Source organism: Hypomesus transpacificus, chromosome 19 (assembly GCF_021917145.1).
Source record: "Hypomesus transpacificus isolate Combined female chromosome 19, fHypTra1, whole genome shotgun sequence".
NCBI classification, from domain to species: Eukaryota; Metazoa; Chordata; class Actinopteri; order Osmeriformes; family Osmeridae; genus Hypomesus; species Hypomesus transpacificus.
In genome coordinates this window covers 13,785,496-13,800,271 of record NC_061078.1, presented here as the reverse complement: position 1 = coordinate 13,800,271, position 14,776 = coordinate 13,785,496, and the positions used below count along the sequence as shown (strand labels likewise).

General features: G+C 45.5%; 1 protein-coding gene across 12 annotated transcripts in view; it reads left to right on the top strand.

Annotated features, from left to right (window-relative positions):
- mical2a (microtubule associated monooxygenase, calponin and LIM domain containing 2a) overlaps nt 1-11,980 on the top strand; it is a 34,190-nt gene extending 22,210 nt beyond the window's left edge. The window contains exons 12-28 of one of the 12 annotated variants that reach the window (XM_047041582.1): nt 732-879; nt 1,802-2,001; nt 3,266-3,369; nt 3,580-3,648; nt 3,769-3,903; nt 4,218-4,337; nt 4,630-5,031; nt 5,826-5,933; nt 6,925-7,080; nt 7,247-7,330; nt 7,566-7,658; nt 8,273-8,410; nt 8,866-9,043; nt 9,130-9,206; nt 9,305-9,401; nt 11,367-11,427; nt 11,781-11,980. In XM_047041582.1, coding sequence (XP_046897538.1) covers nt 732-879; nt 1,802-2,001; nt 3,266-3,369; nt 3,580-3,648; nt 3,769-3,903; nt 4,218-4,337; nt 4,630-5,031; nt 5,826-5,933; nt 6,925-7,080; nt 7,247-7,330; nt 7,566-7,658; nt 8,273-8,410; nt 8,866-9,043; nt 9,130-9,206; nt 9,305-9,401; nt 11,367-11,425 — 2,168 coding nt within the window. In that variant the 3' untranslated portion in view covers nt 11,426-11,427; nt 11,781-11,980. Of the gene's footprint in view, nt 1-731; nt 880-1,801; nt 2,002-3,265; nt 3,370-3,579; nt 3,649-3,768; nt 3,904-4,217; nt 4,338-4,571; nt 5,032-5,825; nt 5,934-6,924; nt 7,081-7,246; nt 7,331-7,565; nt 7,659-8,272; nt 8,411-8,865; nt 9,044-9,129; nt 9,207-9,304 lie in introns of those variants that run through there. The other 11 variants (XR_006957667.1, XM_047041583.1, XM_047041584.1 and 8 more) reach the window with 11 other exon arrangements.
- The last annotated feature ends 2,796 nt before the right edge of the window (nt 11,981-14,776 follow it).

Below are 14,776 nucleotides of genomic sequence, written 5' to 3'. Positions count from 1 at the left end.
GAGGCTGGAGCTGTCAGATGGGACCCTGTGGGCCGTGGACAGGCTCATATACTGTAACAAAGATATCCTCCCACAGTCTACTGGACTTTGTGTACATACATGTCTTGAGAGTGACCCTAAGTTCGCACTCAATGACCAGCTTCATTATTTTCAGGCTGAGGCTGAATGTTCTGTGAGAATGTGGGTCCTTGTGCCTCAGAAAGGAAAACATTGCTACTTTAAGTACACAGAGAGGCGATATGACTTAGGATGTATTCAGATGCTAGACCAAACACAGTCTGTTTGGTTTTGTTTAAGAGACTGTTCGAGGTATGGGTCAGGTTGAAGATTAGCCGTGGAGAATTTCATACTGTAATTTGAGCTTGTGTGTCTTGTCTTTAAGAACCGGCAGTTCTAGACGTGTTTTGAATGTATATATCTTGGCATATCTTTGGCAGGCAGTGTATACACCATTTTATAGAACAGTGGCTGCTGTGACCCAAACATGGGCTCAACATGCTCTGACGGAGTGTGCATTCCACTACCTCTACTCCCCCTTACGTCCTATCTGTCTTCTCCTCAACTTCTCACTCACGTCACCTGGTGTCCCTGGAACAGCGCATGCACTCATCCCCTCCGTTCATCTGGCTTGAGTTGACAGACCTCCACTTTTTTTTATCCTTTGATTTCCTCCCCTTTGTTTCCATTCGAGAGAGCTCTGACATCGTCCGTTTCCTGGTCTCCCTCTGCAGAGTCAGAAATCAGGCCGGGCCGGCTGCTGACTTGGTGTCAGAAACAGACAGAAGGCTACCGGAACGTGGAGGTGACGGACCTGACCTCCTCCTGGAAGACTGGCCTGAGCCTGTGTGCCCTCATCCACAGGGTCAGGCCACAGCTCATGTACGTGTACAGTAAGACGTTGTTGCCATGCAACTACACTGTTAAATAGGTCTGACATGTCTTCTGCAAGTCATGGCAAATGACCCCAGAACTTTGCCTGTTGGCTCCTCATAAATCACTTGCTGCTCTGTGTCTCACTATGCAATGTAACACTTACATAAATAGAAAGGTCTTCTCATAAATGTCTATGTACTCTAGTGATTGGTATCCTTGTTGTGCATGAGACAAATATTTCCATGGTTCTACCACACACCCACATTGTAAAGTACTATATCACACTGAAAGCAAGAAAATGTAACTAGGTACAGCGAAAATGATTCCTGACACTGACCTACTCATGCCAGTGTATGTTCTTCTGGCCTGTCGGCACAGGCCCCCAGTCCCTTTCTTGCAGCCTGACTTGAGAGTAAATATAGGCAGTTACCTGTGAATGACTCTTGACCCTTTTCCAGAACCTTTTTCTTTCTTTCCTTACCTCTCTCTTTCTCTCTTTCTTTCTCTTTCTCTCTGTCTTTTCTCAGTTTCTATTACTAATGATAGACAAGCCAAAGCAGAGCACACATCATCACAAATAGTTTAAACACATGACCCTTTCATAGAAACACTCGAGAATGTGGATGGGAGAGTTTGGACAACGTAAACCTTTATGACGTTACACACTGACTCCTTATCTAGGGCAGTTTGTTATTTTTGTCATGTGTGATGTCTTGGCTCTCTCCGTGGTGAAAACTGGGCTGGGTTTGAACTGGTGAATGGAATCTTTGCTGATAACTGCATAGCTTCCCACAGGCCCGTGCCTAGTAACCACTTGTGTTTCCCTGTAACATAACCACAACATCCTATCATATCACACTTTTTCATTTGATAGCCTTTTTCCAGAAGCTGTGTCTGACTCCTACTGATGTCTCCTTATATTCACCAGAGACTTTGATTCTCTCAACGTGGAGGACGTGGCAGAGAATCTCCAGCTGGCCTTCGACGTTGCGGAGCGAGAGTTTGGGGTCCGGCCGTTCACTTCTGGAAAACTGCTGGCTGGTGGCCAGGAGATAGACAAGTCAAGCATGGTCTTCTACCTGTCCAAGTTCTACGAGTTGTTCAGGGGTACGCCCCTACCTGCCTCAGGTAGAACCCATTGCACACACCCCCTGCATATAGGTCCAAACACTCAGACTTCCACAGACCACAAACACTTTCTTACTGTCGTCCAGCCCCACCTCTCCACTATGTGGGCTGTGTTTCTGTAGGCGCCTCCGTTTCTCACTGGATCGTGTTTCAATAGCTACGGGCCATTTCATCTCCATACGCAACTATCCTCAGTGCTTTTCTCCTTTCTTTGTTTCTTGGGTGACCCTCAGCTTTCTCTGGAAAGATCTATGTCTTCCTAAAGACACTTTAGCCAGTGAAAAGGAGTCGGGTGTACGATTTCATCTGGCTTCCTGTTAGCGTGGTCTGTGTTGCACAACCCTATCAGTCATGCTGTCTGGCATGAGAGGAATGCACATCTTCCCCAGCTGAGCAGGTTACTGCATCTCACACCTTTGGTACCGCCATGTCTTTTCAGACTTGCCACATGCCATGGAACAGGGGTCCCCAAACTTTTTTCCGCGAGAGCCAGATCATTTCCTTTCTTTAGTGTGGGGCCGGGTCGGTCTGTAACAGAACATTACACAGGCCGGATCAACTACCAGTATTATTGTGGAGATTTCATCATGATTTTAAATGTATTTATTATGCTAGATTAGTTTATTATTTTGTTATGGACCATACATCCATACATATCAATTGTTATACAGCCTATTGAAAGAGCATTATTGGTATCATAATGACCTTTTTTCATATTCATTGCTATTGAAATCACAACATTTACTTATGTATGCAAAAATTATCAGTGGGATTTTGTATTAAAAAAAAAAGAATGGCATTGTTCAGATGGCCAGTCCAAATGCGTGGGCGGGCCGTATTTGGCCAGCGGGCTGTAGTTTCGGGACCCCTGACATAGAAGCTTAGCTTCATCAACATGACTGGGACTGGGAGACAGGTCACCTGACATCCACCAGCCAGTCTGGTAGTCAAATGGCACAACGATGATGTATCACTATGGTTTTGTATTACTGGTTTTGTTGTGTGTAATCCTTTGACATCCAGCAACAGGTGAAGTCTTTAGAAAGAGAGATTACTGACTTGCGTAAGAGTTATTTATTTATCAGTAGCAATTCTCTAGAAAAACAGATGCTCTGGCCATACGTTGGGTTTTTCCTGTACAATAATAATAGATGTCTGTTCAAGGTTAAGTAAAAACACACCGGCCATCGGTTTTATTGGGGATATAATAGCTGAACACTGCGGAAAATATTCTAACCTTACGCGGTCATGTGTTTTATTGCAGATTCTAGAGGGGCTGATGAAAACACAGAAGACTTTCCTTCAAAGGCAGTGCAAGGTTTTAACAAGGCCCTGAACTTCACCCTGCCAAGGAAACGGGTGCCCAAGGTAACCCCTTCCAATCCCCACAGTCTGTCTATGCCGTTAAAAACCTGTTACCTTTAACTTTTGGAAGTACACGATAAGTGTTTCTAGTGAAACATGATTTTTCATAGCTTTCATGAAATGGGCTGTCCTCCATGACGTCAATTTGAATATGATTTTACTCTCAGTATACTCTGAAATATTCACTTTCTTTGGCCTGTGCACTCCTCCCAGGACGATAAGAAACTGGAGGATACTGATCCCACCAAGAGGAGACGGAAAGTGGGCAGCTACCTGGAAGAGGTAGGGTCCCAGCAAATCACCAAGCTTCTGAGAAACACAACGAAGCGCCTCTCTGCGTGACTAAATGGCTGACTGATCATGTTCACGAACCTAACCTCCCCTCTCGCTGCCCCCTGGCAGGTTACCCTCTCCAGCCAGAGTGGGTCTTCAGGCGGGGAGGGCAGGGAGCCCAGGGAGAACAAGGTGCGCTCCATGGCCACGCAGCTCCTGGCCAAGTTCGAAGAGAGCAACCCCAGCTGCACCCTCCGCAGACAGGTCAGCACCTCCAGGAGACTCCCCCTCCACCTCCTCACCTGCCCCTGCCCTCTCTGGAGCTGGATGAGGGAACGGGGAGGAGCCAGTGTCCTACCTTACTTGATCCGTCACCTTGACGTGTGACTGGTTGGGGTCTCTTCCTTTTCCTTGCTGTGTTCTGTACCCAGGGCTCCTCTTGTTGATGCAAAGTCAGCCCATTGCGATGCTTCGTCACGAGTAACCTTTGTCTGTCATTTCCTTTCCTTTTCCACCCTTTGAGCTGTCTTTCTCTGTTCACCCTTTTCGTCTTCTGCTGGGACTAACACACCGATCAGTCTGAGAGTGTGTTGGGGTCTGAGAGGAGCCCTCGGCCGCGTTCTCTGGACATGACTGAAACCCCACGCTTCATCAACCTTGCCCAGCCCGGCCCACTTGCACCTCCCATTAAAAGACAGGTAGAGGACCAGAGCAGGCATAGACACACACACACACATACACAAAATGCACACATAGCAATCATCACTTAGTTGGAGTGTTAATCACCCCCTTTGGGTTTAGAATGTAATGTCACCTCTCTGAGAAGCAGCTTAAAGGGATAAAAGTGGAACACTGTGTGTAAATCACAGAACTATTCTCTCCAGATGTTAAACTAATGGAGCTTCTCATTGCTGGTTGTTTTTCTCATCAAGCTCCACCCTGAGTTAACTGGGAACCACGGCATTGCTCACATGCACTGTGTGTTTCCAGGGTTCGTCTGCAACCTGTGTCCAATATGTGAACTTGGTTAAGCTCCCACCCCATCATCGAACCAAGCCCCCACCACCCAGGCCTCCACCCAAACCCCAGCTCCAGCCCGAGCTCCAAGCCCAGCTTCAGTTGCAGTTCCAGCTTCTGTCCAAGCCGCAACCCCAACCCCAGCTCCAGCCTCAACGCCCGCTCCAACCACCATGCAAATCTCCCCCTAGCCCAAAACATGCTCTCAGGAAGATCCAAAATGATGATAAGTCCCAGTCCAGGTCCCAGTCCCAGTCCCAGTCTGAACTAGAGAGTCCAGACTATCCCGGCTACTCTCCCTCCAGCCACGCCGCAGTGCTAGCCATGTCTAGAATGCTCCAACGCCTTCAGGAGGTGGAGGAGCAGATCACCCAGGTGAACAGCTGCTCTCTTCTCTTCTCCTTCCACCTGTCTCTCCTTTACAGACCTCTGCTCTGCTGTGTTGCTCTGCTCTCTTTCAAAACTCAGAATTGTCACATGATCAGAATTGGATAAAGTGAAAAAAGGCAATGTTGATGTAATTACCATTATAATACATTGTAGAGTTTGATGATGTGTAGTCAACTAGAGAAGTCAGTCAGCCAGTAATTATCCAACCAGACCACAATGGCCTTAGATCCTGGCACAGTCTGAGATGCTGATTGGCCGGTCCAGTTCTTAGAGAAGACAGATGCCAAGGCCAGGCTTATAGAGCCTCTCCTCACCTCCAAACTGCAGACAAAGCCTGCAAGTAGCCAATGGGCTGCCTTGGTGACACAAACCAGCCAATGGGTTGCCACAGATGGTCAGACCAGCAAATGGGCTTCTCTTGTGGCCTTGCTGTGTGCCAGGACTTTGTGTCTGTCTGAGTGTATCGCTCCAGAAACACAATCCTGAATGAGAGTAGTCATCTTTGCTGGGGTGTGAAATGAGTGTAATATCAATAGATCCACCATTGTTCTCCGCCACACATCTCATTCGCTGCCTCAGTGGGACAGCAGGACAAAACACCACTCCTTTGTACTGCACATGACAGCCCTCTTTTGTGGTTGATAATCTCCCTCATCACGAGAGCCGTGTACAGACCCAGTCATAGCCAGAGATTGCGTGGGTGTGCTCGGAGAGCCGAGGATCCAGCGCATCATTCTGATGTCTGTTCCTTGTGTCTTGGCGCCCCCGATGCCATGCAGAAGAAAGCGCAGACCCAGCATGCTAGAGAGTTTCTTAAAAAGAGTGTGAAGGAGAAAGCTGTCCATCTGAAGGCCATGGTCTCTGGAGACCCCACCTCCACGCCTGAGGTATCTGGACTCCCCCTCCTGCCTGCATCCCACCTCCTTCACACAATGTGTGTGTGTGTGTGTTGCACGTTGTTTGGCATAACTAAAGCTGTCCATGGTTTATTTCTCGCTCTATGCTTGGTGTTATTCGCCATCCGTCATCCCGCTAAGCATGAGGCAAGCATTTTGTAGGCTACCTGTCATGGTTGGAGCTAAGTGCAAGCCAGGACTTTTAAGGAAATGTTTTTAGCCCTTTGATCTTTGAGCCAGAGGCTGTGACTAACACAATGCAGTCCAGGTGATTTCAGGTTATGCTGGGACACAATGTTCAGAATTGTATTAAAAAAAATATTTGGCCCAATTTGCTGGAGTCAATAAAGGGGAGAGTACGTCACAGCTTTCAACAGAGCCTATTAAACAGTGTCACGCATTGTTAAAACACATCAGGCAATTGGTTGTCCAAGCAGAAATAATTAAATGAAATGGTTTCTCCTGGATCCAATACATTTGGCTATATTCCCTCTGAATCAGACCTCTCTTTCACCCTCTATTCTACACACACTGTATTTGACGACAGCCCCGGTCATTCACTTACCCCGGGTGCGTGCTCCGATTCAGACACTCTGTTGAAAGGTAGGGTGTTTTTTTCACTCCTCACTGCGAGTGGATGGCTGCTTTACTGCTCACAGGAGGAACAGTCATCATGCAAGGTGTCCAGCACTACTCCAGGATCACACTGTACATTTCCAGAACAAAAACGCCTGGGTGTTTTTTCCCCTCTATTTTCCATTCTCAGAAAGTGCACCGTGCATTAGGGTGCCGTCTGAATAAAGAAGTAGGATACCGTATGGGTAGCAGATTCGAATTGCTTTCATATTCACTGTTGGGGTTTCAGTTAGCTTGATCATGCATGCCCTCATCTTATCCCCCTCTTTCTCTTTAACTATTCATACCTAAAGTGCTTTGTCCGCCTCCTGTCCCTGCATGCTCCTGATGGATGTGTTCTGCACAGGCCGAGCCCTCTGCTCCAATCCCACCATCACCTCCTCCCCCCTCTCCCAAAATCACTCGACGTCTTAGACCCGACTTCACCCGTCTGTCCTTCTCTCCTCCTCTCACCTCGTCCTCACCCGCACCCTCTCCCTCATCTGCTGTGCTTGAACAGCAGGTAACCCTTTCCACAGTATCTCACCTTCTGTACGTTCATGCTGAGTGCTCCCTTCCTTTTTTCATCTGCCTTGAGTGAACTGGACTGTCACTTGACTGGAACTGTAACGTGCATACTTTCGACTCCTTTCTTCTCTTTTCTCCTACCTCTTGTGCTATCTGGACAGTCACAGGCCAGTAAATGTCAGGGACTCGATATGCAATTTAGTAAGAAGGCAACACTGAGAGCACCCTTGAATCAGTCACTTGTGGTGAGTGTTTCTTTTTGTGTGCTTACAAACCAGAGCAATATATATATAACATTCTCTACTAAATGCAGAGAAACCTAATGATGTCCCGTCTCTCATTCTAAAACGTAATCACAGGGTAATTCGCCATCTTTTAGATGTTGTTTTTTTACCATCTAATCTTTTTGTAGTTTGCCTATAATTGCATGTGACTTACAGTGGTGGAGTTAATAATATCGCAGTGATGTTGCTATTTCAGTGCAATAGCAGTGGCCCCACATATGTTTCCCAGAGTCAATACACGGCCATGCTCCTGCCTAAGAAGGAGGCCGTTTTTAATCCCCTCAAACAGGTATTCTACCCACTGCCCTACATGCCTGCCAACGTAACAAATACTACCCTCTTAATTACAAAGTACACATATAGACATAACCTGGCATGCTAGAAGCATGGGAGATTTGTTTTTAGCCCCTCTGATGTCATGTATTCAGTTTAGCTGATGCTTTCTTATCCCCTGTGCTTAGTTGAGGCCAGCGTCCCTCTCCCTGTCAGTCTGGGGGTGTTTGGTCCTCTGGTTGTTGTCCACAGGGGGTTGGCTGCAAAGCAGGGCCTCCCACCGTCCTCACAACCCCATCTGGAGACTCCAGACTGGCCCTCTGACCAGCCATAGCGAGAGGCTTTCCTCTTGTGCCTGGCCACGTGTTCGAATGGGGACTCTTATTTTGATGAGAGAACTTTGCCAAGAGTGCTGCCCCCCCAATCATTGATTACATGTTGTGAAATGAGGGGAGCACATTAGGTTGAATTTAAGTATCTGAAGCACAGTGATACAGTAGGGCTTCTTAATTGCTTTATTCCTCTTCCTGTTGTCACTGAGGCACTGTCTGTATTCTCATTCAACTTTTTGCCTGTCCTCTGTCTCCCTTCTCTTCCGCCCTGTTTCTTCCTCTGTGGTGAATCCTGCAGCGGACAGTTGGGAAGGTGTCTCTGGCCATAGGAGCCAGAGCTGAGGCCCTTGTCAGTCTTTATGATAACGACCACAGGCCCAAAGCCTCCCTGTCCTCCCCCCCCTGCTCTCCTCCCTCCTCGCCCCTGACATCACCGGTAAGCAGGCTGGTGTAAAGGGTGGGGGGGGCCCCTCTGACTGTGAAAGCCTGAAACAAAAGTCTTTACCTGGGCAGGGCGCGTTTATATGATATCCCCAAATTGAACTTTTACAACCCAGGATTGGATAACGCAGCACGTCAGATAGCTAGCATGAGGGATGAACTGGATAGTCTCACAGGAGTTTTATCTGACATGACTCCGGCAGGCTTGAATCACTGAGGATGTTTCCCAACAGTGTTTTGCGATGTTACAGTAAGTCACTGTTTGTGTAGAGATTCTATCTGATCACTGGGTTGATACGAAACTCCAGTCGACTGTGATTGCACCACCCACCCCACAGTGGGTAGTCTCAGCCATGAAACCGCTCTAAAGGTTTAGATGGTAGAAGAGCTCTGTCATTATCTTCTCTGACTGTCCTGACCTTGCACTGACCTCCAGCTGTACTTTCCCAGGGTTCCTTGCGGCGGGAGTTCCCCCAGTCTGGAGACAAGTGTCACGTCTGTGAGCGGCGCGTTTACGTGGTGGAGCGGATCTCTGCTGAGGGGCTCTATTTCCACAGGGAATGCTTTCGCTGCGACACCTGTGGCTCGGCCCTGCGTCAGGGAGGCCATGCCTTTGACTCTGAGCAGGGTATGTCTGTGTCCCTTAGCCCTCTCTGTTCATTGGTCAGTTAACTTGTCACTCAACTGTGTCTCTTGTTGATTTTGCTCCACCAGGAAAGCTGTACTGCAAACTACATTTCACTCAACGCAAAAATGGAATTATTAAACCAAGGACTTTCAATTCACACTCGGTAATCATTAACATTCAATAAACATTGTTATCGTGTATTTCTGAAGGAAATGTTATGCCTGTTATATATATTAACGCCCCCTCTTCCTTTCTGTTCAGAGTCAGAATGGAATGGCGGTAAGGGAGGGCACTACTTCCCAAACCTCCAACGGCGTGACCCCTCAGATGACTGACAGCACGCAGAGACAATCAGCAGGTACCCTGCGCTCTCGCCTGAGGAAGAGCCTAAGCTGGCCTTTGAGTGTGACCCGGGCTGTGTGTGACTCCCCCCGCCGCCTGTCCCGCTGGCTGCATGGTACAGCCCACGCCCTGGGGGTGCACCTGAGAGCCAATGCCCAGGACTATGCCTTCCTGTATGAGCTGCTGACCCTGGGTCTGCCCCTGCTGCTCTCCATGCAGGAGGTGCTGCTGCAGATGTATACCGAGGTCGGGCCCGGGCCTGGGGCTCTCACCCTCCAGCCTGTTCTGCTGTGGCTGGAGGAACAGCTGGGCCAAAGGCTCATCTAGACGCTGGTCCGCAAAGGATGGCCTAACCCCTGACCTTTAACCCCTAACCCGAGTGCAATAAGGTCTGTGGCCTGGCTGAACATTTTAACCGGCTCGTCCTGTTTAAACCTGTCTTGTCATGTGATGGCGGGCTAACGTTTGACTACGTGCACATGCACCTTGGTAGTATTAGCTGACTTATGAGGGTTGTACATGGCGGTTCATGTGTTTCTCCTACCAAAGAAAAGATAAGTGCGTTCCATGGGATGTTATATACTGTATGTGGTCCCTGGGTGGTCAGTATCAGTCAGGTGTCGGTCTCACTGCTGAAAACATCTACATTGCTGTAGAGTTGAGTGTTTTATTAACTGGCTTGGACTGAATAAAGCCGGTTGTTCAATTGCTTAACTGAAGCGTAGGTCTAATTTTATTGATCGAATAACAACGTTTTTGAAAAGACTGACTTGAAGCACTTTACCTTATGGAGCTGTGTTGGCCTGTGCCCTGACACATGTTGTACTGGAGTTACCGTTTGGTTAGCTTTCTCCATACCATGTGTGTCCCAGTCAGTAGTGACAGGTCTAGACCTGTACTGATGCTAAAGGCCTTACTGTATCCTACTGATGCAAAGCCACGTAGCTGTGACCAGTCTCAAGTCTGGGTCAGGATGTGTGGATGTGTTCTGTGTCAGTATACTGCGTTCATCTGGGTCTCAGCTTCACCCAGCTCACTTCCTTCTGACACATCATGTCACATCATGACGATCACAGGTTCAACATCGTTTCTTTTTTTATAATACTATGACTGTAGTGTAAAAGTTTTCTTCCCTAGACTTCATTATTAATCAACAGTGGTTGTGATGGTTTTATTCGACGTGTTATTTGATGTGTTAGCGTGTTTGTGTGTCATCCTCATGGACTGTTTCAATCTGATTCCCTGCTGCCATCTGCTGTTTAGTCTTGAAGCTGTAAAAGAAGCTAAATTCATCCAACTGAAAATATTTGGGATTGGGAACATTGGAGATAGGCTTCCTAAGACTTCATCACATACATTGGGGACAAACCAACATATGTACAGTATTGTAGGTGTTGTTGAATCCTTTTTTAACAACATACGCATGTTGGGACCTTTTTATTGCCTGAATTGATTTGGACTTTTGATGCATAACTCTGTTCATAACTCTGGATGTGCTGTGTTGTTGTGTGCTTGTCTCTAATTGTCCTGTGTTGATAACCTTGTTAAGTAATCATACTGTCACTGCATCTTTGTACAACAAACCTAAGATTGAAAGTCAGCTGCATGTTTACATTGTATTTAAATTAGAAACATTTACCAAGTCCAATTTTAAAGCACTTTAGAGAGTAAATAATCTTCCCTTAACTGGAATATTTTGACTGTTTAAATATGTCCAGTGTTTGATCTGCAACACACATCCCTTCGAGGTCAGACAGTTTGTAGTAATGATCTTTAAGCTAAAAGATCCATGTTGGCCCTTTTATTTTCATTCCTCATTCATGTTTCTGAGGAAATGACTTAATCCTGATTTGCAATGTAATGGTTACTTCACAGTTACAAACCATCTGTGCCTTTTCAATAGATAGATGTTCTTTCTTTTTCCTGGATTTTAACACGTCCTTTCTTTCATCTCTCATTCCTATTCCTGATTCTCTTGAAGCTTGTTTACAAGTTTCCGAAGCTGAGTCTTCTGATTGGTTAGGAGACATGACCTTCTGAAGGTGATCAACTGCATGATCATGACAGTGTGGTGGTGTGTTAATCTAAATGACACCTGCTCAGATTTGTAACCATGACATCTTTGTGTTTACACTTCCAAATGAACTCCCTAACTACTAATGTGTAGAACCTCCACCTTCAATGGCATCATTTATTTTCTTCATTCTCCCTCTAAGTAAAGAGTTGTATAGGATGTTGTACCCAGTTTCAGCATGCTCATGAAAGTGCTTTGATGTTTTGCCTTTGCTCCTCCCACCCTAACGCCTATTGAAAGAGGAAATGTTTTGCGAAGCTTTCTCTGCTCCGTCTGTATCCCTGTGTTGCTCTCCACAGTCTCCCTCTTGTCTCCACCCAGAAGCTGCCACCCGAGAGCGCTCTCTTGACCAACACAAGCAGAGGGGACTATCCTCCCATGCTGTTCATTCAGTGCCATACTGTAACAGGTTAAACACAATTGTCGTGTGAATTCAACAATTTGCCATAGGACTTTACAGGGAACCTGTCACAATAAAATGGCATTTCTGTATCTGCAAGAATTGTGAAATAAAAAATGTATTTAACATTAATTGTCCATTATTTCATTATATTTCAAATGAGCTGATTAATTACTAAAGAATACTGTGACCATAATAGTAGTTGTAGTAGTATTATTATTAGTAGTACATTAACGTTAAACGCTGTATTCATTACCAGCCAGTTCATTACCAGTCTCAGTGTCTATGTTGAATAGGCTCAAGAAAGGATGTGAGTCAGAGAAGATGTTTTGGCAATGAAGGCACGAGGTCAGGGAGTTCAGTTCAGCAAGAGGAAACCAGCTCACAAGTTCAGAAGGATCAGCCATGGCCTCACTTCTAATTCAGCAGCACTAAAAGTATCCATTATACCTGGCGCCTGTTTTTAATCACCCTGGAATGTCTGCTCTTCCTCTGTGGTCTACCTGAAGAGGAAGAAAGACTGTTTTAAGATGTGGCCATCAATGGATGTGCACTTAGAGCCAAGTCATTCATGAAGCTGAACCTTCTGTGCGTTTGGACTGAAGAGCAGTTTTCATGGCTTTCATAACACAATGACATTTAAAAATGAAATTACCATATTGTGAAATAGCTTGTAAATTTAAAATCCAGCCTTGGTTCTTTGATCAACGGGATATGCACTTCTGCCACTATTACATTTTTGTGTTATTGCACGAGGGATTGTCATGGCAACAAGCAAACCATTTGCCAAAAGATTTTTTGGGCTCTGTGGATTTAGTTTGTAAAGACTGCCATGGGATCCCTTTTTCGCTCTTCGACTCAGAGATAAAGAAGCCTTCCTCTTCTTTATCAGTGTTCTGGTTCTGGCTCAGCCTGGGGCAGAATCACAGAGTAAACCGACTCAGTAATCACAAAACATTCTTGAGGATAATCTAAGCCAAATGTCTTTGAACCCACCTACAGAAGCAGTTGGTTTTTGTTCAATCAAATCAATGTTTATTGTTATTTGTTATGTCTCACTAAAAAGATGAGTTAGAAACTTAGGCTATTAGGGTTTAAATGATTGTTCATTTTAAAATCTATTTAAAATAATTGTTGTCAAAAAACAACTTCCAGATCTATGTAGGCCTACACATGTAAAAGTATATGCTCAAGTAGCCTTTGATGTGACCCCAGCGAGCATCATGGGAGACTAGCAGTGTAGAAGGTGTTGCCATTTCCCCCCCTAATAAAGCTCTGTGGATACTGTTTAATGATTGGATGGACAGCATGTGAGTTCATACTGCCAAAACTTTGACTGGTGGGAGGACTTCCTCCTGAAGTAGTATTAAATGCCATGCTTATCTATGAACGGGGGGTTCCACCAGCTCCTAGGTTTTGTATTGTAGTCAATGCAGCCAGAGGAGGAGGGAGGCTTGCTATCCTCCAGAAGTACTATAGTTCTACCACAGACAGTGCTGTTGTTACTGTGTAAACCTTCATTTCAATACTGTGCATTTTAATATTGCATTTTTGGGTGACATATTAATATACTTAGTATAGTTGTGTCTTATTAGATTTTTAGGAGATTTCACTGAGGAGGATGGTCCTCCCCTTCCTCCCCTGAGGAGCCTCCACTGATACAAATATTCACTTTAAGCCGATATTCTGGAGGTGTGCTCACATGGTAACCTCACATGGGCCACATAGTCAGGGATGGGCCTATAGGATTCAGTCTCTGGCTCTCACAGTGTGACAGAGAAAGAGATTAAGGCCTGTAGTGCCTGTGATTCAAGGACCGGACAAGGAAATCAAAGTGTTCCCATTGGCATGCTGTTATTGACAGGTTGTCACACCCTCCCATCTGCTGAAGGAGCAGCTATTCAGTTGAGGCTGAGATATATGACCCCGAACATGGCAACACAGCTTCACTACGAGCCAGTAGTGGAGAGTTTGTTTATAAAGAACAAGAGGAAGTTTAGTAAGAGCAATGTATTTGAATGGATTACATCTTGTATGACATTATATCGATGTTGACATGTTATTTGTGTTATTTTATCATGTGCAAACAAAACATTGAAAAAGGAAAAAATCTCAAGATCTCAAGAGGAGTTCGATATAAGACATTTTAAGGCAGGGTGTGAACCTGCTTGAATTGCTTGACAGGATCTCAACTTGATGGCCCACGCACCCCATTGTGTAACCAACTGTAGCATTGCTAGTCATATCATGATAACTAAGGGTCAAGATTTGGTCTGATTGGTTGTTCTTGTGCTTTATGGGAATGGTGAAGCATTGTGTTGTTAGACCCTTTTTTACTGGGGTACGTGCCCCAGTATAAATCTACTGTGCCCCAATAAAAAAAAAGTTTGAGTTTTGACAATTTACGTTATTAGTCAGTGCATTCTTTTAGATCGCATTAACTATTGATATATCTGCCAAAGCTGATATCAAACTTGCGTCCCTGAACTGTTGTTAGCCGAGTAGTGCATTGTGCGCAGCACGCTTGAAATTAAAAAAGGGATGTGAATAAGGGCCTGTGCCCCAGCAGAGTTTTATGTTTAACAATGCCTCTACCTGAGACCTTCTCCTCAGCTCTGGCTTGTCCTTGTACTCATTATCTTTGCTCACCTCTCACATCCTTGCTGTCTCTCTGATTTACAATAATCATGGTAGCGTAGGTAAGAGTTAACCTTCATTGTGTAACATGTTTGCCTTGTAATTAATTTCATTCATTTGCCATGTTTTTAAATGCGTATTTCATTTTAACCTTCCATTCTTGCTCTGATTTAACCCATATACAGTGCCCTCCAAAAGTATTGGAACAGTGAGGTGAATTCCTTTATTTTTGCTGTAGACTGAAAACATTTGGGCTTGACATCAAATAATGAACGTGAGA